At 37.8% G+C, this 19,017-nt stretch overlaps 1 protein-coding gene across 9 annotated transcripts in view; it reads right to left on the bottom strand.

The window, feature by feature from the left end:
* astn1 (astrotactin 1) overlaps window positions 1-19,017 on the bottom strand; it is a 125,550-nt gene that overhangs the window by 31,951 nt on the left and 74,582 nt on the right. For all 9 annotated transcript variants that reach the window (XM_049747505.1, XM_049747507.1, XM_049747508.1 and 6 more), the window contains one exon: window positions 18,637-18,825. In XM_049747505.1, coding sequence (XP_049603462.1) covers window positions 18,637-18,825 — 189 coding nt within the window. The remainder of the gene's footprint in view (window positions 1-18,636; window positions 18,826-19,017) is intronic.

Genomic DNA, 19,017 nt, shown 5'->3' with positions numbered 1-19,017 from the left:
TTACGGGACAGGTTTAGTTTACCGTATTTTCAGCACTATAAGGCGCACCGGATTATAAAGCGCACCTTCAATGAATGTCCCATTTTAAAACTTTGTCCATATATAAGGCGCACCGGATTTATAAGGCGCACCTTCGATGAATGGCCCATTTTAAAACTTTGGCCATATATAAGATATATACATTTGCCCCGCGGGCCGAACTTTGGACACGCCTGCTGTAGTGGCTCAATATTGGTCCATATATAAGGCGCACCAGATTATAAAGCGCACTGTCGGCTTTTGAGAAAATTTGAGGTTTTTAGGTGCGCCTTATAGTGCGGAAAATACGGTAGTCTAATTTAATTTGTGGTCCACAAAACTACAATTGGGAGAGCAAAAGGGGACCAGTGAGGATGGCCTTGTCAACAGTAGTAAATTTGGTGCTGACCCACATCTGTTTTATTATCCATGGAACTGTCAAAAACAAAACCTCATTGGAAGGCATTGCGTAAGAAGAAAACTTTGGCAAATGGTGAGTATTCTGTTTTATTGAGCTAAATTTGCATTGCTCCTTGGGACAAAAACTTGGTTTGGTTGCGTAATACACATTTCAACTTCTCCCCCACAAGTTGAATTAATGTACGACACCCCCCGTAAAAATAGGCTTTCAGTGTTATACAAAATGTTATCAGTTCAGTCGACACAATTCCACTTTCAACTTTGATATGCTTAAAGCACTACCAGCGAGGGTAGTGCTTTATGTTTTTATTTTTCCTTGATTATTTTTCCCATTTGTCAGTAGTACTTTATGTTAAACACCCTTACACGTACTTTGGTGAGATACTCCTTCAACTCTGTTTCGGCTTTGAAGTACAACCTGCCACTAATGGAAACATTTAAGCTAGTAGATGGTGTTAACAACAAAGTGCGTTTTGTTGCCGATTTCCAAAATGTTACATCAAGATTGGTTCAATCAGAGCAGCTGGTCTGTCAAATGTACACAACCGAGGGCAGACACATCACAGTTCCAGCCTCTTCGGAAATTGTGCTGCAGCTGTCACTGCAGATGGGAAATATGTGCAGATCATTACAACTGAATAAAGATCATTTTCCAGTCAGTAGAAGCTTTGTTTGAGTATTTTTGACTTTTTCATTTTGGATATGGGCATGTACACAGCTGCCTATAAACTTGATTCCAGCATTTGCTTGACGCAATGATCAAACGTTAAATATAAGCATTAAAAAATCTTTTAAAATGATAGACACCTACGTGTCATTTTTCATAGCCTGAATTCGATTTTCTTCGTATGGTCTCCTTTCGACTATCTCATCACGTTATGACCTTCATGCTTTCTCCTCCATTTCTTTCCCCACGATCATTGTCATTGTCGGCACATAGGCGCAGACGCCGCAAACCTCAAAGAATGAGATCTATAATGCATTTGGTGAAGTATGATAGAAACTTTTCACTTTCTATTAAAGGTAGAGTGTAAGAACATAGAGTAATGGCGGTGTTCCCAAAAAACTCGCATGCATGAATCCACCCACTCGTTAAATCTCGTCAAGCCTTGGTGCACACGCAGACTATAATAATGATGATGCTGTCCTCACGGTTCAGAATAGAAAAGCACACGTTTAAAAGACCATCTTGAGCCTTCTATCTTCATCATGTGCATCGTTTGTATGAAAGAGATCAAGAAAGTTTTAGAAAAACACAACCTCGCATTGATTTATGCATTTTTCCAGTTAGGTTTGAATGACTGACACCTCACACGTTCTCACCGTTTATTATACGTGATAAACTGTGTGAACTTCGGAAATTCATTTGAATTCCGCTCCAATCTTCTGTCTATCTTGTCACACTTAACACTCACACTGATGTACTCTGCAGGTCCCACGGGATTGAGTGCGTGTGCGCCCATAAGAACATTTCACAATTAGCCTAATTTTCACCTTAAATGAAGAATATGCGTCAAATAAGGACAAATGTGAATATTTGAAGATTTGTTTTCACAGCTTGTTACCTTTTCAATTAATTGCCTGCTGTTTAACAATGTGAAACAAAGTATTTACAGTCGCATAAGGTCAAAGTATTTTTTTTTGTGTGAGTTCTCTTATAAAAACATTTGGTCTTGCCTTACAATTAATGTCTTTAAAGGTCCAATTATAAAGTTACCTAGGCATGTTACCGACTGCATGTCTAATTTTTCCAACAAACCAATCTGTCAAAATTGTTAAAATAATGACAAGTTATGAATTGAATTGAATTGGGGTTTGTATATTTCTAAAAACCAAGTATTCAATAAAGTCTTTTGAGTATCAGCCTTTGTGTAACCTTTAAAGGTCACTGTCACTTAATAAAAGACTGGCTCACTATTGCAATAGGTCAATTATTTCCCCTGTACATAACTGCTACATTTAACCAGCCCTAATTAGGATAAATTAGAATTTATTCAGGCATGGATGAGAATAAGGAATGTCATCACCCTAGCAACTTGTCTTTTTTGTAAATGCCAGCCCTAACACATTATATCTGGGAGTGGGAGTGAGTCTATCTCAGTCAAGTTCTTTGCAGGGGGACCTTCTGATGTGCAAGAATTGACTAACACCTATCAGTGTCAAAAAATGACTCTGCACCACCAATTGGGTGCTAAATGTCGAAGAGATATTTTAAGGAATGTTTCGGTTCTCCGCGGGGAGATACATGTGCTTTTAAAGGAGCCAAATTCTCTTAACACATGCTTTATACACATACAAATATAAATTCAGTCAAACTCGGACACACTTTGAGGGGCATTATTTCCTTCCCTCTATGATCACTCGCCATATTTCACAGCTTAAAATAATGCAGATATAAGACAGAAATAAAATACACAACCACTTTGTCGGGGTCGGTCATCTTGAACTCGTCAATCACTAATAGAGGGGCACCAAAAATGACAACTTCACACTCTCCTTTTCACTACTTTCATAACCATGAGCGCTCAATAATGTCTCTAAAGTGGCTTTGACAGTTCTGCTTCCATTACCACTTGGGGAAAATCACCATTTTTTTATGCTTAATTATGCCAATCAAGTAAATTATAAATATATTCCCAAAATAATGGCTCTTAAATCAGTTCAGAATCAAACTGTCAAATTCCACTCTACGTCCATGAAACTATTCCATGTTCTCATCTCACAGTAAAAATAAAACACAACGGAGTTGCCTCAATTCGCTCACAAAAATACATAAAGTGTTAAAATTACAGAGCAAGGATAACAACGTAATTAAAGATGTCACAACGGCCATCTGTTTGAAACTTCTGGTGCTTGTTATAATTTTGACATTACAGCTGGTAGAAATAATTCCATGTAAAAAAAAAAAACCCTGCTACCTGACAAAAACGACTGCTCATACCCTCATGCTGAGTCGTTCAACACAACCCATAAAAGGTTAAATGCTCATCTTAAAATCTTACAAATATATCTTTTGCACAGTTCATAGTAATTACAATTGTGTAAGGACTATGCTTTCAAAAAGTAATAATTTATATTGAACAGAACACCTTGACAAGCGACCTCGCCTCTAGTTATTATTGTAGTGCTCATGAAGCATGCATAATAAGATTTTGATCCTGAGTCAGATCCATCATCAATACGCTCCTTTTTATCTTTTTCACATTTCTCCTTATAAATAATTTGAATCAAAATGAACAACAGGATCTGGTGCATGTTGGTCAGAAGTCTGCAACAAGTGGGCCTCAGTCTATATCTGGACTCAAATGCCTTCTATACGGATCCAGACAAAATTTAAATATTGCGACATTATAAATTCAAAGCAGCACAAGGTAACTTTTGCTTTTCGTTGACTATATGGAGAAAAGTGGTAGTGTTTTGCCTGTAGTGGTAATACCACATTTCCCATGAGTGCGAGCGCGGAATGTCAGAATATATTGCTCCCTCGCTCGCCGGCAGTTGGAATGAATTATGTATAGCCGGTTATATCCCGGCATTACATACATACAGCTAGCGTTGGTCGGAACTCCCTCCTTGTGTTTGAGCTCACGCCAGGACTAGCCTGCTTTTTTATTTTTTTGTCTCCTCAGACAAAACTACTGCCATGACAGTAGTAATTGCGCAAGACAACTTTCGACATTGTGGCAAATGGGTAAAAGGGATCGTGACTTATGCAGTAATGCACATTAGTAGTTTTGGACAATATATTGTTTGCCTCACCCATGTGACTGCGAACAGACTCAAATGTTTGTAGTCTAAATTCCAAAGTTATTTCCAGTGCATCTTGGATGAGGTAATCAGCCAATCAGTTGGTGATGACATATGGATGCTAAAAACAACTGACTTCTATGACACAATAATTTAGTTGACTAGTTATTGTACTGAGCCCCACCCACTAAACTCCCGAGCTCCAACTTCTACTGCTACGAACCATTTTTTCCCCTCTCTTTCATTTTAAGTTGATATTTTTCACACGGAGCTAGACAAGGGAATCAATTAGTTAGAAACAGCAAGATGACTGAAGCAAGACACGAATAAACAAACAGCCGTGATTAAAACATCATGATTAACGATTTTGACAGCTCATAAACTCACACCGTGTTGCTTTTTGACTGTCAGTGCATCCATAAATCAGAATTAAAAACAAACCATCAGTCTTAGATGAGCGACACAATGTGATTGCTTGTTCGTTTATGTGTGCCTGGTGATTGGCTGGCAACTAGTTCAGGGTGTAGTTACTAAAATGTTGATGGTTCTGCTCATGTTTCATAAATGAGCCCCTTGTAATATTATGAAGCAAAGATTTTACATTTTTGATCTGCAATTCAGCACAAATGTGATGTTTTTGTGAACTGTGATATGTAGAAACTAACAGCATGAATGAAATCACAATAAAATTAAATAACTTAACAGTAATTTGACTAAAGGCAAAGTTATGAAGATGCATTTAACAGATACTCATGCTGGGTATCTTACGGCATTCCTTGCCAGCTGTGCAGTATTCTCCTCGTATATTAATTATTCATAATGTTGGTGTGTGGCATATGAATACAGAATGATTTTCAGAATAAGGAGTGTTTCTAGATGGGGATATGAATCTGGGTTATTATTTATATTTTAATTTCAACAGAAGACTGCAGGAAAGCAAGATTTCAATGTTGGGCATCCTTTATCTGTTTAAAATCCATGCATTGTATATGTTGCTTGTTGTCTTGTACAGAAGAGGAGCGTTTGTAACCGTGCCATTGCCATCTGTTGTTTAAATGAAGCTCAACTAAAAGTAAAACCACACATTTTCCATTCCGTTTTTCCTTTTTAGAATTTTTGATGATCTAGAGTAGGCCTGGACAAAAATAATCGGCATTTCAATTTAGTCTTCTCTCGAGTTTATAATACAAGAAAAATTATAAAAGGGCCACTGACATGGATTTTTTTTTTTAGGTTTTTGACCATAGTTATGCATCCCCCAACCCAATCCCAAAAGTTATGAAAATGCAAATACATTGTTTTAGCAGATTAGTACGTGACATTGCTAATACCACTGACTCCACCTTCATTCCAGCCTCACAATTTTTAACCCATCCCCTCACCGAACTTTCAAGATAAACTAAAAACAGCTTATTTCTTCTCTTTACATCTACAGAATGGCTTGGACTTAATGCATTGAGTATGTCCAAACCTCTCCCAAAACGTGTCTTAGTTTGTGGCAAGCATTTTACTGACGGCTGCTTGAGCAATTTGGGACAGTACAAATGAGGATTAGCAGGATGTCTTTCACTTTCCTCTGGATCAATAGCAATTCTCTCTGGAACAGCAAGTGGGTGCGCCATGGTCAGACATACTCATTCGAGTGACCGCGCGGAGCAGAACCTATAAATAAAACATCTGGAGGAGTGGACATCCAGCAGGGGAATGCATGCGTCATTATTTCTTAAGGTGCTGATGTCAAAGAGTCGTTGTGGAACAGGGGAAGCAAAAAAGTACTATAGAACAGGTGAGCCTTGGTAGTTAATATTCAGCATATTCTTATTTTCCTTTCTAAGGAATGTATTTTCTCATCCTTTTAATATATAAAGTTGAGTTTTCAAGGATTCAATGAATTTTACTTTCAAACTACCGTATTTTCTGGACTATAAGGCGCACCTTCAATGAATGGCCCATTTTAAAACTTTGTCCTTATATAAGGCGCACCGGACTATAAGGCGCACCATTAATGCATCATGTCAGATTTTTAATCTAAATCAAATCATTCTCCAGTTTATCTTTTTCATTTCAACTTCAGATGCAACAAATTATAATCACCAAAGAATGATCCATAGTCTTTTTGATTCATGATTCATAGTCTTCAGCGGGCAACTTATGATTGATTTCATGACACAATGCTTCGGGCCAGTTTAAATTTAGGAATTTGGTCCATATATAAGGCGCACCGGACTATAAAGCGAACTGTCGGTAGGTTTTAGATGCACCATATAGTCCGGAAAATACGGTATTTAAGTGGTTGCGTAGCACAAGCCAGCTAACGAGGACAGTTTTTGTTAATTAATTGCAGTCCTGATATTTCCGAAAGTGAGCTCTCTGGTATTGTTTGCTTACCTGTAAATTTGCACTGAAGTAAATAATAATTGGAGTCAGCAAGTATCATGTGATAAATGAATAACACAATTTAGGTAGTACTTGTGTTGAAGGACAGTTCCTGTTATGGGCTTGATGTAAAATATGCATAGTTTGTTTGTAGGAGACTGTAGGAGAACAAGAAAATGTAATGTTAAATGTTAGAAGATTTTTATCTGCCTTTTAAACTTAAGAAATAAATTATTAAAAGTGCAGGAGACGGTGAAAAATGGGCAAACTGGTTTGTACACTGCTGTGCTTTGGATATAGTCATCTCGTGGTGTGTTGCTTATTAACGCAACGGCACACCCCAGGGATGCGGCTGAGAGATAATACGACAAACTATTTCTGGGCAAAGACGCACACGCATGCATGAACAGTGCCATGAGACTGAGCGAAAGCGTCTTTTTTTTTTTTCACCAAGTAGTGTGAGAACACGGAACAGCCGCTGGATGTGTTAACGAAGCAATGTGTCAGTCACTTTCTTACTCGCCCTCTATTTGTACCGATCGTATGTCTATTTCACTCTACTGGATGTATGTCGTTTCCATCCGAGGGTCTTTTTTTCCCTCCCTTTTCACCGCCTTTGGGTGTGTCAATGTGCCAACCAATGGAGGGCATGTTCTGATAAACAGCACCCTTCAAGCCTACTGTGTCTGTTTTAGTGCTAATCAATTTTGCTGAAAATTCTCCTGGCCTACTTATGGTTTCACAACCCTGAGGTCCCTCTTTTAAAATCCTCTATTTGCAACTTTTTAAACTGGACAGCATTTCTTTTCCCCTTGCAATGTTTCTTCTCCTTTCTCTCAGTTGTTTCTCTCTTCTCTACATCCTTCCACTTATAAGTCCCCTTTAGCCCAACTTCAAATGACTCTTTTATCTTGTAAAGCTTCTAAAACTCTCCTGTCATCCTTTTCTCATCAAATGATCATTCTATTTTTTCTCATTTTTCTTAAAGGGGAAGTCAAGTAAAAAAAAAATACAATCCTATGCTTCATGCATGCTAACTAGTCTTAATTCTGATGAACTCCTTCACTGCCATTGACGCATACAGACGTCATAATTCTGGCAGCCCAGATAAAATACAACTTTGACATCTATATGCGTCAATGGCAGTGAATGAGTTAATATTGTGATTGCGGGATATAGTAAATTGAGCTGGAGAATGCACCTGTTTTTAGCCATCTCAGGGGGGTGGCCATTTTGGCACTTGCTGTCAACTGAAAATGACAGTGCCTAAGGACTCAGGTAAACATCACTAGATACCTAGTTTGGTCATGTAGCAATCGCAAAATGGCCGTACCTCTCAGGTGAATGAAAACATTCATATTCAATATTAATCTGAATACCGTATTTTCCACACTATATGGCGCGCCTAAAAGCCCAAATGTATACATCTTATATATGGACAAAGTTTTAAAATGGGCCATTCATTGAATGTGTGCCTTATAATCCAGTGCGCCTTATAGTGCGGAAAATACTGTACTGTGTTTGGACTAGTTGGGTTGCATAAAACATTGTCTTCCCCTTACTCAGGCTATATCCACTTCATTTGGTACCTTATGATTGTCTTTTCTGTTCTTACCTATTTTCATTGTCATTTTATTTGCATTCTGGCTTCTTTTTCTTTCACGCCAGACCTTTTGTGTCCACCCTTATTCCTGACACATTTGTTAAACCAGTCCGAATCTGCAACCCCACATCGTTGAAGAATATAATCTTGCACCTTTCTCACACACCTTTTCTCCTTTCACAGCATACAAATGTAATCGCTTCTGGATAGACTCAGGTGGGAGGACGCTGAGTGCATAGAGGTTAGCGCAAGGATTGGAAAGGTGTTTAGATGGAATGACAAAAAGCAGAACTTTGAGAGGAAGGAAATGTGATGCCTTGAGGTAAAGAATCTGTGTTGTGCAGAGTAGTTTTCCTTCAAATCATGAGCAGGAACTGTGAAACATTGCACTGTTGCTACCAGGCTCCAAAAGGATGGAATATGGCCACATGGGAAATGGCAACATATGGAGGGTAGATAAAAGAGAGCAAGGAAGGAAGGGAAGAAGGAAGGAAGGATGGAAGAAGGTATGAAGCAGACAGAGAAGAAGGCTATTAGAAAATCCCCATAGGGTGGAAGAAAGTAAGTGATTGTGAGATGTATTTTTTTTTGGGTGGGGGGAATGTACGTCTTCACGTGGTGACCCACCTGAGATATACAAATGAGAGGAGAGAAGGGTGGGGGGCGTGAGGGGAGAATGCTGGTTGAAGAAGAGAGGTGTCTGAATTCAAGGCTTGGAGGATTCAAAAGCATCAGGTTAAGAAGAGAAAGAGAAGCTCTGCGGGAGCTTCAGGATCACAGTCGACTCTCCAGGCTCAGTAGGATCAATGTGGGTAGAATATGTAAATGTATGGAGATGTAGGAAGGAGTTTAGAAGGACCAATTGATGGGATAGAAATACAAAATATGATAATAGATCAATTAGATAAACGGGCCCCACAATTGATTTTGTATCTGCTTCATTTTTGGGCAGTGAAGTTCATGTTCAAATGACTTTTTTAGATTATGCTTTTGATCTCACTTGGTTGATTATTATCATGATAGATTTATTGTCAGCAATCGTCAGACCTGCACAGCTCCCTGTATTGTGCCAATTGGCATCCTCCCATATCTGTGCCCTAAAAGCTGTTTCTTTCTTATCAACCCTTGATAAGATTTAGATTCAGTGGGGAAACAAGGGGTCTAGAACAACTCCTGATTAAAAAGTCAACTGATTAAGATAAGGTATAGAATGGCTATTTTGTAGCAGCTTTGGCTTGCCCAATGTTTTGTCTATTTAGCATTCAGTCTTCCCTTTTCATACCCAAATGAGTCACGAATGGTAATACATATCCATTATTAGATGTAATTCATCTTTTTTATGCATCGCTTGGACATGACCACATTAAATATTAAATCCTTCCATTTGCATACCTGATCATTCACCCTAACTATTAAACATTCAATGTCCTCTGCATATCTTGTTGTAGAATGTTTTGCTGGCAGGCTAATGTTGGGTAATTTCACACACATTCGCCTTCATGTAAGAAGAGTTTCAAAGTCAGATAAGGGCAAAGGCTTGTACCGTATTTTTCGGACTATAAGGCGGCACCTAAAAACCTAGAATTTTCTCAAAAGCCGACAGTACGCCTTATAGTCCGGTGCGCCTTATATATGGACCAAATTCCTAAATTGAAACTGGCCCGAAGCATTGTGTCATGAAATCAATCATAAGTTGCCCGCTGAAAACTATGAATCATGAATCAAAAAGACTATGGATCATTTTTTTGTGATTATAAAGTTGTTGCGGCTGAAGTTGAAATAAAAAAGATAAAATGGAGAATGATTTGATTTGGATTAAAAACCTGACATGATGCATTCATGGTGCGCCTTATAGTCCGGAAAATACAGTATGTGTAGTCTTTTACAGCGCTTCACAATATCATTACATCGTCTATGATTATTTATTTTAAAGACAATCCAGCATTATGAAAGAAATTTTAAACTGAATTTACCTTTCGTGCATGCTCATATTCATTGCCGACATACACACTTATGTGTCTGGGAGAATACATGCGCCGCTAGATTTTACAGGGGATGCCATGAGTCAAACTTCTCTCCCACTCTTGAAATGGGGAGATGGCTAATTGCCAACAGCCTCTCGAAATACCCTTGCTTGTTTCCACTCTTTTTGGCAATCCACTACTTTCCTGACAGTAACGCCATGGATAGAAACAGTGGAGTGGCTGTGGAGACGTTTTTCTGTTGAAGTAGATGTGCTGTGCTATGTCATTAGGTGTGCGGCAAGGAGTTGCCAACTTTAATTTAGTTCACGTCAGTCGCGTTCAGTTGACACAGCCCCACCACCAATTGTATTTTTACACAGCCACTCAGCATATTCCCAATGTTATCGTACCATCCATCCTCTTCTATTATTTGTTTAATCTGGGACTCCATTGCTTTCCTCACATTCCAAATCTGACATTGTAGTTTGGGGAGGTAATTAATCACTCCAGTTAATACAGGACACTCAATATAGTACTCGTATCTCTCTCTATTTCACGGACTGACCTGGAGCTTAAGGTACCTTCTTGTTAATTTATAGTAGCGTAAAGTTTGTTGCAGACTTTAAAAAAAAAAAAAAAAAAAAACTTTTAATGAAGTGGCTTCTCTTTATATTTTTCCAAAATGTGTTTTTAGTAGTATGACAGTGAATAAAATGTCGTAGAGTTCAAGAATAATATGTATTGGTTAAAAAGTTTTTTTCTGCTTCTGCTATTAATATCTCTGAAGACATTTTTCTTGCAGTAATTAACAGTGGCAACATAGTTTGAACAACACCCCTCTAAGTTTTAAAAACAGCTTCCCTGGATGGAGGAACTCGTTTCCCACAGTTCGGTTTAGGTGATTAAATTGCCACATGCTCGAGTTTAATAAAGGTTTGGCAAATTTGAAATAAATTAATAATTAATAAATTGAAATAAAGCTGACTTTGACTTTAAATTACATTCTGGCATTGTAAATTTTTTGTACATGCTTCCTGTTTAATATTACTGCTTCGGAGGAGTCACCTTTTATCTCAGTTTGACCTTTGCATTCAGAAATACACAAACATGGTAAAACTGATAAAGGCTGTATTTTTGAATATAATGTACACATGCAGCAATCTATTCTGACAAAACACTTTAGTATCTCACATAGTGTATACTTGCTTGCACAGCTAAGACTATTCGCTAACAAGCAAACTTTTCTCTCCATTGCTTGTTTGAGAGCAGAGGGCAACATAATGTCCATTTCTTATACTACCATGCAGTGTAAACAAATAAGACAATGAATAAAATATAAAGATTAGGAATACATTAACTTTTTTTTTTTACAACAGTATGTTATACAGACTTGCCATTGAATGTAAAGAGACTGAAGAGCAAAGGTCAAGTACACAACTGGAGATGGGTAGGTTGCGATTCAAAATTGAAATGCATCGGAGCAGCTGTTGCATTTACACATAAAATGGATTCAGGGATGACGCAAAGGAGTATGAAAAAAATAACTTGGCTACTGCCTTGAATAACTAAATAGATGATGGAATAATCAATTTTAAAATTTTTAAAATATTTGAAAAAGTTATTTCTTGGCTACCTGATGCAAAGTACTACTACTTTGATAAATCTGAAATACTGGTAACTCACTGGTGAAATATTTTTAGAATATTCCCGTTAATTATGTGCCTGCAGGCACCACGTTAGTGACCACTATGACACACCTAGACTATGGATTATTTTTCTTTTAATAGTGACCTTGAATAAAAATCCCACCACTGGTTATTACTAACATCTGACAGGACTTGTATGACTGATTTGGGGCTGGGAGGTGGGGTGTCGTGTCCAGCTTAACCTGAGCCCTGTGGACCTCCAGAAGTCATCGTAATACCGATTGTGGGTGAGAAGTCCATGAAAAATGCATGCGTCTTCAGAAAATGTCAACCTTTTGGAGTCTAGTGACATTTTTGACATTAAAGGTGTTACTGAGGCTAATTTGGTGTGTCCAATATGTAATTATATTATTCCCAGTTATTCAAGGCTCACCTAGCTGCTTTATTTCTACCTTTAGTATTCATTTTTCTCTGTGACTGACTGACAACCAGTGCTCACCCACAACCCTAATGAGGACAGGTACAATACAAAATGGATGGGCGGATGAATCGAGGGTTGAGGAAGAATAAAATCTACAAGTGGCTCAGGAGTATTAATCACATCAGTCAAAAAAAGAATTTTGAAGATGGGAAAAAAAAACATTTCGCTCTGGAGTATAAGTCAAATATATATTCTTTTACAAAAAGAGAAACCAAGAACAGTAGAGCTCGGATCTGCTCAGATGTTCCCAGTCTGAGCTGTAATTTTAATGTACAAGACAACCCTGAATATAAATTAAACTGAACTTTCCAAGTTAAGTCAGGGTTATCTACAGGTGCAGCTCCAGCAGGTATTGATAGCCTCAGCAATACAGAGAATGGGAATTGTTGAGAGCTGCTGCTTAAGAGCAGAAACGAAATGTGACATGTCTAGGATGGATTCTTGTCAACAAATGTCTATGATATTAGATTCAAGCAAGCCTCAAGGCTGGGCCTGCTGTAGTCTAGCTTTCTACATCCCACATTCAACACATATCCACTGCACTTTACTATTGCTTTTGCAAATTGGGCACGTTCTGAGCCAGGGTCTCCAGGGGTGCTGGCACTGGGCATGGTGATGCAGATGCTGGGCAGGGTTATGCCACGATAGTGCTGGCCTCTCATCTGGCTGCTCTGCTTCTCGACCCAGCCAGTCCTCCAGATTTCCCCCATCAGTGGGGGGAGAGTTGACAGGCCAGGGAGGAAACTAGGCCAGGTGTCTTGGCTTGGGGGTGTGGCGGTTTGGTCCCCTTGGTCCCAGTCTTAGTCAATGGAACTTTTTAATCTCAAATTTTTCTGCTTTCTCAACAATTGTTAAAAATTTACAACTTGTTGCTGGATAGATGAGAGATTGCATCCTGGATACTGTTAGCAAGCCCTTGATAGATACCTGGCTCTTTGCTGAGGAGCAAAGTTACACGCGATGCTTGCTTCTATCTAGTGTGTCACAAATATAGTGTCTACATAGAGCAGAGTGTTTTCCCCTTTAGCGATCATATTGAGTATCGTTTCGATACAAAATACATTAGGACAATGTGAATATAATTTAAAGGAAAATCAATACTGCTCATTATAAAAAGAAACCTCCCCCATCGTTTCTTTGCGTCATCTATGGATTGGTGGCGGCGGAGTGAGGGGTGGCAGCAGAGCACAAAATACAACATTAACCACAGTTTTAATATTATCGGGTGTAGTAAGAAGACACAATGACACGGTAATGTCAATCTTCTTAACGTGTTGTCTTAGCACTCAAAAAAAAAAAAAAATCAATTCTAGTGTAATTATTTTCATGCATTAGAACCTGAACAAAACCAAATCTAAAAAATGCCTGTGTGCATGCAATAATTTACTAATAATTGAATAAATGTGAAAAGATCCCACATGACTCACAGATGTGAAATGATGAATGCAGTTGGGAACGAAAACTGAGAGCAATTTCAGTTTTAACATTTATGAGTCTTCCACTTTGGCTGCTAGGCTTGGGTTGGATGCTAAGACCGCTGCTAAACAATGTTTTTGGTTATTTGAAATGTTGATGTATTTGGCTGACTCATGGGCCAGCATTCATTAAAGCTTCTTCAGGCAAGAAGTAATTAAATTAAAATCAAATTAAAAGTGTTTTTATTTCCAAAATAACAGTTAGTGTGTCCGCACACATCTGCTGCAATTATGTTTTCTTTTCAGAAGCACAGAATGTTCAACACTAAACTCAACATCGGAAATCATTTTAATGCCACTTGGATCATTGCTGGAGTTGCTGGAGTTGCTTGTGCAACCGGAAAATCCTGCCTGAGATACATCTGTTGGTAAAATGCTATTAAAATGTGACTGAAATCCGCCACAAAATTATCTAATCAATATCAATGCTGCATTGCTTTCATGAAAATAAACTATAGAACGACATTACTAATTTACAGCAGGACGTTTTAACAAAAAATAAACCAACAACATTGTGACACTTTTGTTCACGCGGCACAAAATGTCTTCTGCTTCATGTAAATTAGGTTTTTGTAAATGTACATTATGTTTACATTATGTTATTCAGTAACAAATTGTTCTGTGATGCCATATCATAATTAGTTCTACATTATGAATAACAAAATGAATTGTCTTCTTCTTGCATGATGTTTTTCAATCCAATGACATCCATTTGGAATGTAATAAATGGATATGCAAGTGAATATTTCATAAGGTTGCACTGGGTCATAAGTGCCCATAATAGAAAAGGGAGGTATGTAGATTTATTCCATTAATAGATTCTTCAAGGTCCAGCAACAGCACCCCGCGGGCACCCAAGGCCAGTGTCTACCTCAAGAAGAGATTTACAGAGGTCAGCCAGCAATGCAATTTAAAAAAAAAAAAAGTAGGAACCAGGATTTAGATCTATTAACCGAGTCATGAAGATCGCCTACTGTGCTGAAGACCTCACACAACAGGATCCTGTTAATAGGAACTGTTTTCACCAAGCTCTAGCATGAAATATGGATGAGTGAATCAGGCAAAACAACCAATTCTATTATCCTCAAGTGCATTATCAGAACAAAAGAAGACTTTATTGATCACAATAACTGCAATGGTATTTCACATATTTTCTTAGCCGCATTCAGAGGCATTGTCTTGCTGTAAACAGAGATTGAACAGACATTTAGTCTGTACGGAGGAGTGGTGCCAAACAAATGACTGTGTTTACTTTTTAATTCTCCAAAGAGAGGCAAACATATATAATTTGCAATCATCGCAACGACGCTGAAAGAATGAAAATGCCTCATCAAAAGACATACAGCTATGTAATGTGCCTTGACTGCAGAGAGAAATGGAACCAACAGATTGCAAAGCTGGCAATGTTGCTCATCATTTCAGACAATTGTGAAGACAATTGAGACTTTGATGGATTTACCACTAAGACGTCCCAGCTGACTTGACAGCTTTTCTCAACTCTTTAAAATCTCTGGTCTTCCCGCTTCTTACGCTCGGAAACTATCTCTAGGAAAGTAAACAGACAAGACTGACTATTCTAAATGAACAAAGAAAATATGTAATGAGAAGATAATTGTAATAAGGAAATGTTAGCTTTCTTGTTATCTGAATGTTTGTAGTAGAAGAAAAACAAAGCCGTGGTGCTTTATTAAGCAACATATTTGGATTATGAATCCGTCCGTCCGTAATTTGTATCATTGTACAAGTTTGTGTGTACCTAGACTTCCTTAATCTTTGAGCTGTAACAGTGTGACATAAAAATTGAACAAACAGAATACAAAAGAAAACCTTTGGGCGGAGTTAAGAAAACAAAAAGCACAATGGATACTAAAATTATAATAATAATGACAAGGACAATGGCAGGATCAATGTGCTCAGTACTCGGGTTTATTGATTGTCACGGCTGGCTAGACTAGAGTTAAGCAAGGCAGAGCAGAGAAGGGGATGGAATTTCAACCAGCATTGACTTTTATTTTGACATTGAAATTGTCTCGCTTAATATTTTTTTAACAGTAAAAATATAAAGTGAACATGTTGTGTTAATTCCAGTTCCCTACTTTGGTGTTTATGGGTTAGGGGAGGACTGTATATTATGATTTTCTCTTTCCGTCACAAATTAAAATCATCAAAATTTAACTGTATAAAAAAAAAAGCAAAACAAATGTGCAAATGAAAAGTTTCAGAGAAGATTCTTTAGAGGTGAAGACTTCTCCATTGTTTTAGTTCTTAAGGAACTGAGAAAGGAGAACACATTTATCATCCTGTCTTCTAGAGGCAAATGACACCCCCCCCAGACAACCCCACCCACCCAAACACATCCAAACCAGATCTTCCCTGCTGCTGCCATTTAATAGCTGCTCCTGTGTCCACACCCTCTTAAATGGATCTCTTTTAATCCTTCTACATCTTCTTATTTATTCATGTTGCAAAAAACAAAACAAAAACCGGAATAACTATGTTTGCCTTGAGCAATTAGACAGTAATTACGTCCTTTCTGTTTTCCGTTTATTTTTTTCCCATTTCTGTTTACAGGCAATGGCTGAAGTGTGCTATTGCTACCAATGTTGTTATTGTTATGAGAAGACCCATATTTTCCCTAATGAACAACTATTTGTTTTACTCAAGCACCCTTAGTTGCCAACTTAAATGTCCGTCAAACACAGTTTTGCTATAGAGTGCATTGATCATATTTGTTTGTGCACAACTGAATTTCCAACAATATGTCATCTGATCATTATGCATTTTTTAATTTATAATTTCCATCTTTGTTGAAAAATTGCCTTCACCCTAATGCTCAGTGGCCCCCTAAGCAATAATCCTTTGTTATTATTACATACCCAAAGAGAATAAACACTTTTTTTTCAATGGCTGGCAGCCTACATGGTGTTGGAGTTTGGTAAATAGCCGACAAGTGCAGCAGAGGTTGGAAAATAGGTCAGGGCATTTCTTTAGCGATAGAAAATAAGGAATATACATGCAGAGATGGTGACAAATCCATTTTTCAATACTGCTTGTCCTATTCAAGGTCATTGGGAATCTGAAGCCTATCCCAAGTGATTAAGGGTGAGAGGTTAAGTTAAACCCTGCACTGATCATGTGTCAATCACAGAGATGATGCAGAAAATCACTGTTACTCTCTTGACACTCATTAAGACAGTAATACCTATGGGTGATTCCGTTTTCAAATAATGCAGCATACATGTTTTCGGGCTGTGGGAGGCAGCTAGTGTCGATCGAAAAATTCAATCAGACTGACAAAGATAAAGATACTGACTGAGGCTGTATTGTTATACATCACGATCAATAATATTATGCGTCCGACTTTATATTTGAGAGTCCTGAGAACTGTACCTAGCGAGTTATTGGTTTTTCAAAATACATTAAAATAAGTTTTAAATAATCTACTGTAAACAAAGTTGAGGTTTGTTTTGGCCCTTAGACAATGTTTCAGTTTCTAAGGCGGCCCCTTTGCATGTAAACATTGTTTTTTTTTAATTAAATAGAAAAAAGTACATCTCCTTCGTTAAACCTTACTGTGCCTTCAAATACTGTGCTGATCAAGTTTTCATCCCAGAATTTTATCTCAGTGCTCAGCGCTTCCAAACCAAAGATTGATCTTTGAATCACGTGGACGTCGTAAGAGTACCACCACCACCACCACTCACTGGGGCAATTTCTGTGCCACTCACAAAATAAAATAAATAAATAAATAAATAAATAAATAAATAAATAAATAAAATAAAAAACTAATCCACAACTTTTCCATCTGTTTAGCAAATACTGTATGACTGATTAAAAAAACCTCAGTCAGCTCTCTGTTGCCATCGTAGGGAGAGCACAGGAGTTGACATAACTAATAATTTAATAAAACATAAACCTTCATAGTTACTTGGTCCCGTATATGTTTGGAATTTAAGTTATGCTCTTTATTGAATTCTTTTAGGTCACACTGCCACTGTGTATTCTCGGGAATTCACAAGAGATTTTCTGCTATGTTCACGAGCAGCTCATGCAAGTTTTGATATGTGAATGAGAAGCCTGAAATCTTACATCCCAGATATACACTGCTTCAGAGCTCTTCGGTGACAAGAAACAAGCTGAATATGAGAAAGAGTTGTTTTCAGAAAAGACTTTGCCGTCATCTACAGTTTGATATGACTTGGAAAAAAAAATAACTATTCCTATAGTACTAATTATATGAAGTGCTGCATTTGTATCAGCCAAATAAAAACTTTAAAAACCTAACAAAACGATAAAAAAAATGAAAAAAGAAATGGTCAGTCTGCCCATCATTGGATACGAAAGGAGGTTGCAGTCAGGCAGTTCTCATATTTGGAGCAAAGGGTGAGGACATGGATCATCAAACTCTCCAGCGAGCTCATTACTCCTTCCAAAAGGCCAAGACGTTTGTACGATGCCAGAAGGGGATTAAGAAATATGACTCTGATTCCAGCTCTTTCCCATTGAAATCTAATTCCTTTCCTCAAAACAGATAGCCCACTTTTGACTGAAATGTTTCACTTTCTCAGTCTAATGCTTCTCTTGCACTTAAACATGGCCATGAATCCATGTTTATAAAGGATGTTCAGAATGAAAGTAAAATAATTATGTCTGATAACAGTGCAATGATTTCAAAGCAATTAGGAAGCCCATGTTCTTGTATGTACAAACTGCAGACACAATATGCGTCATAAATGTGAAATAGTTAGGCCTACTTAACTATTTCACATTTATTTATTATTTATTTAATTACATGTATTATTTATTATTTACTTCATTAATAACCAAATACAAAATGTACCTTATTTTAAATACAGTGGAATTGCACTTTAAATTGGCCCATATGTAGCTTAATCCGCAAACTTACCTTTGCTGATGTCCTGGTACTCAAGCCACAGTTGCCTCTGAACCTGTTTGTTGGGGTACCAAATAGTACAGGACTCTTGGAATCCGTACATGGCCTCCTGCACATAGTGGTTCCCAAATTCCTTTAGGATGGATGCAAAGTCACCCCTCTGTGTTGCCCCATCCAGTGAATGAATGGCTGAGCTGAAGGCTAGCAAGAAAATGAGAAAGATAATTTGATTAATTTTAAATGATGGTGTTAGGTGGTGAAAGGCAGATATTTTGTGGTCGACATTAGCCTTCCCTCAAGCAGAGATGGTAGACTACAGTCGGGACTTGACTTGAGTCAAACTTGAGTTGCTGTTTTTAGGACTTGCAACTTGCTTATAAATGAAAATCAAAA

Source organism: Syngnathus scovelli, chromosome 17 (genome assembly GCF_024217435.2).
Source record: "Syngnathus scovelli strain Florida chromosome 17, RoL_Ssco_1.2, whole genome shotgun sequence".
Taxonomy (NCBI): domain Eukaryota; kingdom Metazoa; phylum Chordata; class Actinopteri; order Syngnathiformes; family Syngnathidae; genus Syngnathus; species Syngnathus scovelli.
The sequence above is the reverse complement of the archived record's forward strand: the minus strand, read 5'-3'. Positions and strand labels throughout refer to the sequence as shown.